Here is a 12,488-nt window from a genome sequence, read left to right on the forward strand (position 1 = left end):
CCTCGGCTGGATTTGCGTAGCGTTCGTAGAGCCACGTGAGTACGTCGAGATAGCGGTTGATTGCTGCGTTGATAAAAGCGGCGCTAGAACAGCCCTCTATTCTTTCAGTATGTATACGCTGGAGGAGGCCCAAATTCCCGAGCGCTGCGGCGCCGTCCATGTGTGTGGACGAGGGTGCTGATAGACTCGGACCACGCAGCGCAGCTCAGTGTAGACTGCGCTGGCTGTCGATGGTGCGAGGCAGAAGGAAGGAGGAGACGGCCTACGCAACATGTGGGAGCGCCTGGAACGGCGTGAAAGGCGGCAAGGAGACCGCGAGCAGCGGAGGTGGAGAAGTCATCGACTCTTGGACTGTACAGATAATGTTAGCACCAAGAATTCAGAAGCTATTTGAGGATTTTCTCATGTTGCAATGTTTAGCTCAGCTAAAAAATATAATTAAGTACATATATTATTAATGATTTAGCTCAATGTCAGCTTCAAGTGCAACATACACCGCTATGGCTGTTAGCTTTGGCTTCTTCTAGCGCCGACTCCAGTTCTTCCTCACTTAGCTGTCTCCACATAAATTCTACGATCCGTATGTGGCCATTCGCAGCGGCGGCTTTGACCATTTCTGCCGGCTGGGCCAAGCGAGCGTAGAATTCATTGAGCCACCACAATACCTCTAGGTGGGCGTTAGCAGCCGCACCGACGAATGCAGCGGACGAACAACCCTCACTTCGAGTGTTTTGCAGTCTTTGGAGTATATCGAGACGTCCTCTGGCTGCGGCGCCGTCCATTGCTCCCACCGTGTACGGTAGAACAGCTTCATAGTCTTTGATCATGCGATGGAGATCGTTGTAGATAGCACCGTCAATTGTTGTCGGGAGGAGGAGATCGCTGACGAATTGAAGGACATGCGGGAAGGGTTGGAACTTTGGAGAAAGCGCCAGCTTGACGCATAGTAGGAGAGGATACTGGTACTCCATTTTGGTCTCCAGTGGAATCAAAGTGCGAACAAGATCTGGAAGAACGCAAAGTGAGTTCACTTTATCTGCCGTTAACTTACTTCAACGTAAGCATGCAATCCGTGATTACGGGCGTGTAGATTTTAGTGATGCTCATCACGGATTAGTCGTAGATTATTGACGTGGCCGACATTCTACGCCACTTAGCTACAGTACATGTACCTTTCGCAATGTGCTTCGAACAGAAAACAGCACTATGTTGCTGTAGGCGACCAATGGGCGTAGATTAACTAACGTTTAAAGAAGTTCTCTGCCCTCCCGGAGCGGTTGAGTGTCAGGCTGAAAAAATAATATCAATAATTAAAAACAATATACTTTTGACTGAAAAACTTATTATTGTACCATCCTCCTTCCAGTACATAGCAAATTTGCAAAATACTTACTGTATGCATTACTTTAAACATTGCAATACAAGACTGATCAATAATATGGTATTTTGACCAATTATTGCAATAATTAAATAAGCCCGAATTTGGTTTTTAGAAGCATTTTATATGGAACGACTGCCTAAAAACGAAAATTAAATAGCATATTTTATTCTCCAATCCCATGGGTGGAAGTTTGTACCGTCGTAAGGGTGGATGATCACGGTGTTCACCGGAATTTATGAGGACTTTCATAAAATGAACATCAGGTTAAAATGTTGAATGCTCCACTACCGCATGTCGGCGAAAACTCAATAGAGAAGGCTTTGAAAGAAGCGGCTTCTTGTAGAGAAACATTTATCGCTCAACTATTGAGTTTTTGCCGACATGCGGTAGTAGAGCATACGACATTTCAACCTGATGTAACTCGCTGCAGTGCCTAAACCCCTCACAACTCTATGATCTTTCCTCACCGGATCGAATGCCGTCTGAACAACAGAAAGCAAAAATCAAACTGAATTCACAAACCTTTAGCTACTGCTGGGCCTCACACAACGCCTGGGGCCCGTTCCCGCTACGAGGGACTTCTCTACTTCAAGTGACGACAGCGTCGCCGCCTATACACGGCAGGCGTCCGACCGGGACTCCGGAAGTGTCCAGAACAACCAGCACCTGAGTATACAGTGTACATGCACTGGCACTGTATACAGCCAGATCACTTCCCCCCTCGCGTCGTGTGTGGGTGCATCAGCGCGTCTGGTGATCATGGTCTGCCGGGACGCCTTCCACGCGGAAGACGTCGGGGAACGACTGGTGCCGGTGGCGCGACCAGGCTAAGCGCCGTCGCCATGCTGGCGCGAGCCCGATCTTGAGGCACAGCATCAACAAACTTTTGGAACAGCACAGGCTTATCGTGCTTGATGGTCTCGGCAGGTTCCCATGAGGCCTCGATTTCATCGAGACCGATCCATTTGACTTGGACCTCCCATCTGTGGGTCGCCGGGCTGAGGCGGCAGGCAAGTAACGCGTCCACCAAGTGCCCACCTTCGCCATGGATCGCTTGTTCTATCATATCTTCGACTGCGCCACGCTGAGAGTCTCGATACAGCTGTAGGCGCGAGGCGTGACGTAGCGTAACAGTAAACGGTGCAACCAAATCCTGCACCTCAAAGGTGTAGTCGTTGATGGCGTGGACGATGCGTTTCGGTCCACGCCAGATCCGCGAAAGTTTGTTGCCGCTGGTTCCAGTCGTCGTTGCTGCCAACACGTAGTCACCGACGCTTAAACGTTGGAGTTTCACTCCTTTCGTCTTAGCATGACGCTCCCGCGCCGCACGCCGCCGCTTCTCGCTGGCGCTCGTCAGCTCGTGGTGCATTCCGTCGAGTGAAGCTCGGACACCTTCGATGAGCTTCTTGAGCTCAGCGTCGACCCATTCTAGGCTCGCTTCAATAGCTTCACGAGGGTGGAGGATACCGCGGAGCTGGGAACCCCCAGGTAGCGCTGTGAACGCCGTGAGCGGGCAGACACCGCCTAGACGGTCCGCCGGCATCCCATTTAAGGCCGCCTGCACCACCGGAAGCAGACTTGGCCAATCGTCCACCAGGAGCTTCCTTTCACTGGCTAACGCCTTCACGCAGCGGAGGACCTCTCGGTTTACCACCTCCACGGTGCCATTGACCCAGGGGGTGTACGCCGTCGTGAAGTGATGCTGAGCGCCCAGAGCACGCTGGAGCCGCTCCACCACTTGGTTCTTGAAATGGGGTTTCTGATCGAAAACCCACTGCGAGACAGCGCCGAACCGCTTGAACCAATCCATTAAGCTTTCGTAGACTTGGTCACTCGTGGCTGCGACGCATGCCACGAGTTCCACGAACCCGGACACGCCGTCCTTCAGTACTAATACATACTTGACTCCGCCGACCGCCTCAACCATGGATAGAAAATCGAAATGGAGCAACTCGTTCGGCTTTGTTGCTCGTAGGGTCTCACCATACGGACGAGGGATCTTCCCAGTGACTGTGGTCATGCAATGCAAACAACCATTAACAAATGACGCCACATCATGAGCTCTCGTCGTCCAAACGAAGAGATCCGACAACGACTTAGCTGTGGTGGCGCCACGATGCCCGCTTGCGCCTGCGTGTGCCACTACACACAGACGCTGTTGCAGCTCAACAGCATTATCAGGGATCCACAGACGACCGTCTGGGTCGACGACAACTTGGCGTTCCTCGTTGAACGTCAGATTCGCTGGCAACCCGCCCGCGCACGCTGCATCTTGAACGCGTTTAATCTCGGCCTCGGTCGGTCACACGAGCTCAGGTGCTACCAACAGCGAGACGCGGTCAACGACCGCTAGTCGCGACACTCGCATTGCGCCTCGGGCGTCCCTGGATGAAGGTCCCGCGCCCCATCGACTGAGAAGGTCGCACCAGGCATTCACCTCGCCCGGGACATGCTCGATTACGTACTTGAATGACATTAGGGACAGAGCCCATCGCTGGAGTTTGTCCGCTTGATACCGCGCCATTGCTCCATCCGTACCCAAAGGGTTGAAGATATACACCAAATTACGATGGTCGGTATAGAGATGAAATCCTCTTGGTCTCATCAGCAAATACTCTAGGCGCCGGGTTGCCTCAACAATCGCGAACGCTTCCTTCTCAATTGTCGGCCAGCGACTAGCTGCGCCTACGAATCGGCCGCTCAGGAACGCGAGCGGACGGTGATTCTGTTCTGCAAGCGGTAGCTGGAGCTCCTCCGGCTCCAGCTGGGTAGCCACCGCCCCCCAGTAATCGTGACTCGCGTCCGTGTAGAGACACACCTCGGCCTTCGCGCGCGGGTGAGCCAACGGCACCATCTTGAGCAGCGCCTGCCGGACCGTTGTGAGGGCAGCTACATCTTCGTCACACCACCCGACGTCGGCCAACAGGAGCTTCGACAACTTCGCCTTCTTGCGGGAACCAGCCGCAGCCATAGCGCGCTCCAGGACCGCTGACAGCCGCGCCGTCAGGCGGTTATATTCGGGAATGCCCTGACGCATCCAATTCACCGCACGTATGAACTGCTGCAGGTCGCCAGCCGTCGTTGGTGCTTGCATGTCGACCAGTCCCTGTACCCGTTCTGGGCAGTGGCGCACGCCATCTGCCGAAAAACGCACCACTTGGCTTCCTTCGTGAAGAACCGGCACTTCTTCGCATGCAGCTTCAATCCGAAGTGTTCACACCGCCCTAATACCTTATCCAACAGCACGAGCAAGTCGTCCTCGGTCTTGGCGTAGCCTAAGATGTCATCGAGCTAGGCGAGTCTTCCCTTACCGAGGAGATCGCCGAATATCTCTTCGACGACCCACTGGCAATACGCCACTACATCTGTTGCCCCCATGGGCACGCGTCTGGGTGTATACACGCCGCGGTGCGTTACAAAGGAGTACAGTTCCTGTGAGACCTCGTGCAGCGGGAGCTGCCAGTATCCACGAAACCAGTCGAGCAAGAAGAAAAAACCGTATCCTTCCAGCTCACCCACAACCACCTCCAGGACCGGCATTGGCCAGGGCATTGGCTCCGTTTGGTCGTTCACCGCCCGAGTATCAACGGTCATTCTTGGATCAGCATTTGGGTCGACGGCCTGCTCCTTTTTACGCACGATTTTCGGCGCCGAGCACCACACGGATCGATGGTGCATGTAGATAACGCCAGCTTCCTCCAGCGTGGACGTGTGACGGTCCAGGAACAGCCGATCATTCGGCGAATATCGACGAGGTTGGCACTTAACCGGCTTAGCATTGGGCTTCAAGCGTACTTGCAACGGCGCGACCTTCACGGGAGGATCGTAGCCGAACGCCAGTCGAAAGTTGTCTGCGCGCACGGCCAAGATTGCCCTAAGCTTTATCTGTCCCGGTGCTGATAAGCCAGCCGTGGCCGCAAGGCGCTGCGACTCTTCGAGTTGGTCAATGACGGCCTGTAACGCCGACAGCTTCATATCCGGCAACGCCGTTCGCGACTCGTACCGGTCGACATCATCGTCAGCCTGCGTCTCAACCACGGGATCCCGCGCGGCCAACTGCACTCGGCTCAAACGCTGCAGCGCCGATGGCTCCACGTCAGCTCTCGTCTCCATTTTTGAGACAACCCCTCGAGTTCCCACTCAGGCTGCACGTTCCTCGCGTTAGCCAATAGAGTATCCGTCGAGTAGCCGAGCGTCTGCATAACCGGCCGACTGACCGTCAACTCGAGCTCTTGGTTCCCTTCTTCAATCCAACATAGTAAATTCCTAAGCATGTGCGGCCTGGCCGTGGTGCTGAGCAACACCTCAGCAAACTTGACAGCTCGTGACGCGGTAACACGACGGCCACCGACGAGCAATAGGTCGCGGGCTTGGATGGATTCAATCTGGGGCGAGGCTCCTCGAAGAACAAGCGCGTTGATTACTCCACTGGTTACCAGCGACACGTCCGCCCCGCTGTCGAGAAGAACTGCTGCGATTCTCAGGCCATCGACCTGAGCCTCGACAGTGCCTGCGTCTTCACTCTCACTACGCTTTGTCCGGACAGGCGTTTCCTTGATGCGATGCATCTTGGCGCCTTCAGTCGAAGAGAACAGCTTTCGCAACAGCTCAGAGGCCTCCTCGGGCGACGCCTTCGGACAGCTCCCGAACTTGATGAGCGTCGCTTCCGCATTTGAGACACGCACCGGCTCCTCGCCGTTGCGGCCTCCCACCTCCGGCAGACGTTGATCCTCTTCCTGGTGGGGGTGTCTGGCCACCCCCGCTACCAGCGACACCATCAGCAGCGGCAGCACCGCTCCCTTGGCTGCCGTGACGTCCACTTCCACCACGATCACTGGCGTTGTGGCCCCAGCCACCGCCTCGACCACTGGACCGTCCACCATTTGATCCTCCGGATGTGCCGCCACTGTGTCCACCAGAACTTTGCATTGCGTGTTCCCACGTCATGAGCTCCTTCATGAGCTGCGTCACCCACTGGCAGAAGGGCACGACCTCCGAGCGCAACGTCTTGTGCTCGTGGAGACTGAGCTTTGTCGTGATCACCGCCTTGAATCCTTGGGGCTGCAGTGCGGCCACCATGTACTTGACGAGCCGGCGCTGCTCGTTGGCGAACGCCACGTCGGTTAAATTGAAGCGCTCAAGGATCGTGGTCATGTCGGCCTGGAGCCGCATCATGCGGCTCTCCGGGCTCGGGCATCGACGTGTTCATCCTCAGCTTAGTCATGGCCGCGTCCACCGTGGCATAGTCGACGATCGAGGCCACATTCGCTTGTTTGAAGTATTGGATCCACTCGTCTTCCGTGATCTGTTCGGGGGCCTTTCTGAAGGTCCAACGAGCGATTAGCCGCTTCGTGCCGCTCTCAATACACGCACCCACTGGCATTGCAAACGCGCCAGTCCATTGGGTCTGCAGGGCATTAACTGCTGCGAGATACGTTTCGTATGCCTTCATGAAGTCCCTCCGGTCTTGCATGGTTACACCCTTGTATCTGGGAGGCTGGGGAAGCGCTAGCGCTGCTGCAACGCGCCCTTGGCTTGACCGCGGGCTTACCGTCGGCATGCCTTCATATTCCGCCTCGTCCGGGCCCGTCGCTTCCGTGAGCGGGCTCGGGATTTGTAATTGGAGACTCGGGGACCGCGCCGACCCGACGCTCTGCAACTGCATTCTTCTGGTCTTCTCTTCGAGTTCGTCCATCACGTCTTCTTTCTTACTTGCCATCTCGCGTCACACATCGTGGAGCTTGAGCTCGAACTGAGCAAGAAAGGTAACTAAAGTTAACTTTGATCTTTCCTCACCGGATCGAATGCCGTCTGAACAACAGAAAGCAAAAATCAAACTGAATTCACAAACCTTTAGCTACTGCTGGGCCTCACACAACGCCTGGGGCCCGTTCCCGCTACGAGGGACTTCTCTACTTCAAGTGACGACAGCGTCGCCGCCTATACACGGCAGGCGTCCGACCAGGACTCCGGAAGTGTCCAGAACAACCAGCACCTGGAGTATACAGTGTACATGTACTGGCACTGTATACAGCTAGATCACTCCAGCTGGGTCACTTTCCCGACGTGGAAGCCCGGAATCCCCAGCAAATTGCCACCGATCGTTGTCTCCAGCACTTTTCCGAGGACAACATCGCCACACTTTATCAGCGCCAATGCCTGATCATCATCGGCTGCGGAGTGATCCAGAATTGAGCGAGCGCATTTTCCCATCAATGGTTTCTTTTAATAGTGTTCGTCGCATTCCTCGAGCACAATTTCCTTCGCAGTGTGAATAGTATGCCTGTGAAGAACAGATTTTGTCAGTGCGAATTTCGCACTAGATTCGCTGTACAGCGATGAAGCTGTGAGATAGAATTGGGGAAAGTTTCCATTTGGACTGGTGTAAGGTTCTATGTTCACTCAATATTCCATTGGTGTTGTTGCCTGATCCGCTTTCACTTGATAATAGATCGGTGTTTCCATTGAATGCGTTCACCTAACGTTCACGTAGACCCTTACCAACGATCAGTTATTATGTTCATCATAGTAATATACCTGTGTAATCTCAAATTGATCGAGCCCGAGCTGCAATTTAAAATGTACTCAAGATCACAAGTTACTTTCAAAACACAACATGTACACACCTAGCATATGCAACTGGCTCAAGATGTAGCTTCTGCTAGTTGATGTCAGGTCGAAAATCTTCAATTTCTTTGCGAGAACGTTGCGTTTCAGATTTTATGCGATATGGCAAATATTGTGAAGTTTATCAGTGTAGTTTAGTCTTGCTTTCATTTGTATACCCCGAAGAACGTAAAGTCTCTGAGCGAGAAAGAATTGAATGACGATTTTTGAGTTGACAATTGAAAGTCGGCAATGATCCGTGTGAGGTCAGCGGTTTTTTTCTCTGTGCGAGGCTTCTCCTTCGTCTGTGCTATTGCGAGCTGATTTGTAGATGGTCAAACTGCTTTAAACAGAAGTATAGTTACTTCTCAATTTAAAATAGCTTATATGTTGATCTCATTGCTACTTTGCTTCTTTCCAGACTTCACTCGTGCACCCGGAAAAATCTTTTTTCGTTCAGAACCAAACCACGATCATCGCTAACCACAGCAAAACGAGGCTCCGTCGGCACTAAGCAGGGCGGAACCGCCGTCTTCGCTCTTCTGTTCTCTTTATTCGCGGATTAGCGCCTCTCCCGACTGGTCGGTATTCTATATGAATTTCCCTTAATGTTCACATTTTTTTTGCGCACCTTTATACATGTTATAATCCTTATGCTGTATCATACAGCATACGGGACTAGAAGGGTTAACCCTAACTCGTTGCAGCGCCTTAATGAAAGCAAGCAGATGCTCGTTTAAGGTACTCGAGCGATTTCCCGAAGGACAACCGCAAGCTAGTAAATGTTGATATTTAGAGACTTACACCCAATAGAGTGCCGACACAACACAAAGCAGGAAATCGCAGGTCTAAGCAATCCAATGGGGATACGTCTACGGACTGCCCACGACGCTCAAACAGTACCAGATCCGCCTCTGACAAAAGTTGCGCTTGCTTTACCTCCGTTCTTTTGAAAAATGGGCTCCATTTTTCCTTTTTGATTTTTAGCAACTGGCTGCAGAAATAATTTCGTATGAACATTTTGTGCACTCTTGTACTAAAAAAACAGAATGCGTGAAAGAAAAATGATAGTTAATTTAGCGCGGTTTGGCAAAGTTACCATGCGGTACACTTCGAAGTAGTTTCCTTAAGCTGGTTACATTAGGGCTTGGGATTAGCTTCTTGGGTTTAAAATCGCGACACCTAGTTCTGATATAAACACTATTAATACCTGTCTTCTTCTATAATGCTGTAAAAGTGATGAGGAAAATAAATTGCAGCACAACATTGAAATTGGCAAGCAAAAGTCACCAATTCATTTTTTTTACTGAATTCATGTGTCAGGGACTGATAGTCGTTTCAAAAATATGAATCTGGAGTATTACTACTAGTACTACTGTCTACATAGTAGTCATATGAATACCAATAAGCTGGTATTCACTATGGTTGTAGTATCACTCTCAAAAGTAAGTACTAAAGTACTATTATAGTACTTTTTTCAGTAGAACCCTCACCGGGCAAGGCCAGTCCTGATTTGGCAATTTTGTGTGTGTGGCTCTCGATGCAGCGCGAAAGATCGCTATTTCAAAAGATAATAGCCAGTGATTTAAACTACCCACTCCGCATCTAAGAATGGGATGCTATGTGGAGGGTTGCGAGGAAGGCGACGAGCTTAAAACGGACCCGTGCACTGTGTGTGGTAAGCATATACATCACCTGTGTGCTATTGGCGTCTATGAAGGCAGTGATTCGGCGTTGAACGAGATGTATTACAAGCAGCTATGTTTTGCTTTACGCGGATGGGCATTAACTATGACTTATCTGCAGGTTTTGTAGTCAGTCCTGCGTGCATGTTGGACACCCGCCGGTCGAGCTACCTCCCGCAGCCTCGACCGCTGGAAAGCGACATTTCTCGGCGGAGAAGCTAAGCAAAATTTGGGCTGGATCTGACTCCGATTTTGTCCCGTCGACTATTCTACAAGTCGGTGCTGGTGCTGAGTGCTCTGTAAAGAGGCGCAAAGTGACTAGCAACTCGACTTCTACTGGTAACACCAAGACTGTTTCTTCATCAACGTTGAAGACTGGCACAACGAAGACTCAACCGATGAGGATAAAAAACCATTACCTAAAGCGATTGCTGTAGCTCCCGAGACAGAACTAGCTTCCCCAGTGTCAGACCTTGGTGTATAGCTTTCGGTCAAACATTTCAGAAGGACAGGAACTACCGACGATGTGTGGGATCTAATTCATACACTGGAAGCCCCCTACAGGAAGAGGAGCCCGTGGAAGTCGTCGACAACACAGTACCAGAATGTCTGTTTGTTGTGTCTACAGGCAATTCAGTCGCGGACTAAAACAAACTGAGACAGCTGGGAAGAGGCTTTGCGTAATACAAAACACGCTAGTAACGCGAAGGACCACATCAAGCTGAAGCATTCGAATCATCCCCTGGTGATTTTGGCGGAGCAGACCGCGACTGAGAAGTCAAAGAAGGATGTATTGGCTGCTGAATCGGATACACAAGCTGTCCTCGACCTATCGTGTGATCCTGAGCATGCGACTACTACTCTATCTGGTGGCACTACTACTTTTGATGATGCAGAGTTGGAGAAAGTGGGCACGACGTCAAAGCGATTCTTCAGAGCGAGTGAAAAGACCCTGAACGTCTTGATTTCCAAGTTTCTGATCTCGCAGGGGCTGCCATACACTGTGTGTGCTTCCTCGGATTTCCACGACGTCATGCGCACAGCTACAGAGAGCCCCGCCTTTCAAATTTTGAGACGTGATCGACTCGATCGTATTCTGAACAATCAGTTCCAGCTATTTTGCGATCTATTAAGTGTGCTACTATCTGCAGAGTTTGAGAAAGCTTGTTGACTCAAGTTCCTCAATCTGATTCATGATAGTTGGACAAGTTGCAGCAAGGACAGTACTGTTGGTGCGTCCGTAGCCTCTATTGATAGTCTATGGCAATTCCAGCTCATCGCTGTACTTACTTGTGTCAAGAACGACGGTCACAACGCTTCGGGGGTTGCTAAAGTCATTGAGAGCGCGTTTAAGGCAAGGTTCAATCTTGATGCTCGATGTATGACTCGTTTTACGATGTCAGACACGACTCCTTCGACGAAAAATGTTGCGGATCACATCGACACAGAGCGGGAAAGCTGCTCTATGCACCTCTTGAACCACTGTATTGGATATGGAATTAGACTGAAGGACAATATTCAGACAAACACTGTGTGGAATTAGGAGACCAGCTCTTGGGGCAACATAGTAACTACAGTAACTCCTGGAGGTGCATCGAGTGGAGGAGGCGACGTTACTCGAGAGCTCCGAAAGTTTAACAACCACTTCAAATCGTCCAAACAGCGAGTCACTCTGAAGAAGATCCAGGAGGCACTTTCCTATCCAGAGCTGGAGCCGATGACTGACCAAGACGTGCGAGTCGCGTATACGTGCAAGCTGATTCGCAGATCAGTGGTCAACTGTTCCGCTTTCGACGTATATTTTCAGTCTACAAAAGATAGCTCTAGCGTCTGGGCAGCGCTTACCGCTATGGACTAGATGCTAGCTCTCGAAATAAAGGCGGCCACGAGCTTTGTATCTAACCTTGCGCTGGTAGAGACGCAGAGTGAGAACCTGGTGTCCTCATACATGGTCGTATTCAGGCGACTCGCGGAAAACCAGTTGAAGTCCTTTAAGTTTGAAACCATGGCCACCGAAGCACCCGGGGCCAAAGATGCAAGGCAAGTCATCGCCGTGTTGTGAGGACTCGTGATCAGTTTTCGGAGGCTGGTTGGACGTTTTTGCGAGGTACTTTGCTGCAAATGCAGGCCCGTTTTCCCAAGGTATCCACAGAGTCGATGGCGTGTGCTCTGCTTGATCCTAGAACAAAGTCTTGTGCTAAGAAGATTGCTGCCGTGGGTACCTTTCACGCAAGGAGGAGAAGGTCATTTACAAGAACGGTGTTGATTTCCTACGTGCAGAACACCGAACGATTTGAGATCAGATGAACAAATAGGAAAAAAACCTCGCTGTCAGAGCAATCGCTGTCCCAAAGTAGCATCTTGAGCCAAAATTTATCACCCTTTTCCTCGCCCGCGTCAACGGACCGGAAAGACGCGGAGCTGCTACTGGGGCACCTATTCGAGCCACCAAGACGAGAGGTGAGGTCAAGGAGACCGAGATCAATGCCAGAGCGGATGCTGTCGTGCGAGAATGGCTGGATTTAGAACCGGAGTGGCTGGAGATCGCTCAGCGCCAGAATCCCGATCTCAAGCTCGAAGAATTGTCGAAGGACATTTTGATTGACGCGCAAGACGGTATGCATTACTCTCTACTGGGTTTGTATAAGCACATTGACGTGCTGATGTGGTTCCGCGATGAGGATGTAATTCAGTTTCCCTCTATTGCTCTGTAATTCAGTTTCCCTCTATTGCTCTGTTAGCGCGCATCCACCTCGGTAAAATTTCTTCGTCGGCGTTTCAAGAGAGTTTTTTTGAACGGGAGGCATAATAATGGG

At 51.3% G+C, this 12,488-nt stretch overlaps 1 protein-coding gene across 1 annotated transcript; it reads right to left on the reverse strand.

Annotated features, from left to right (window-relative positions):
- Window positions 1-507: 507 nt before the first annotated feature.
- Window positions 508-971, reverse strand: PITG_15218 (uncharacterized protein; the record flags this gene model as incomplete). Its single annotated transcript, XM_002898628.1, has 2 exons — window positions 508-520; window positions 565-971. The coding sequence occupies 2 exons, from the start codon at window positions 969-971 to the stop codon at window positions 508-510; spliced, it is 420 nt and encodes a 139-aa protein (XP_002898674.1).
- Between the last annotated feature and the right edge of the window lie 11,517 nt (window positions 972-12,488).

The sequence above is a fragment of the Phytophthora infestans genome, genomic scaffold (genome assembly GCF_000142945.1).
Source record: "Phytophthora infestans T30-4 supercont1.35 genomic scaffold, whole genome shotgun sequence".
Taxonomy (NCBI): Eukaryota; Oomycota; class Peronosporomycetes; order Peronosporales; family Peronosporaceae; genus Phytophthora; species Phytophthora infestans.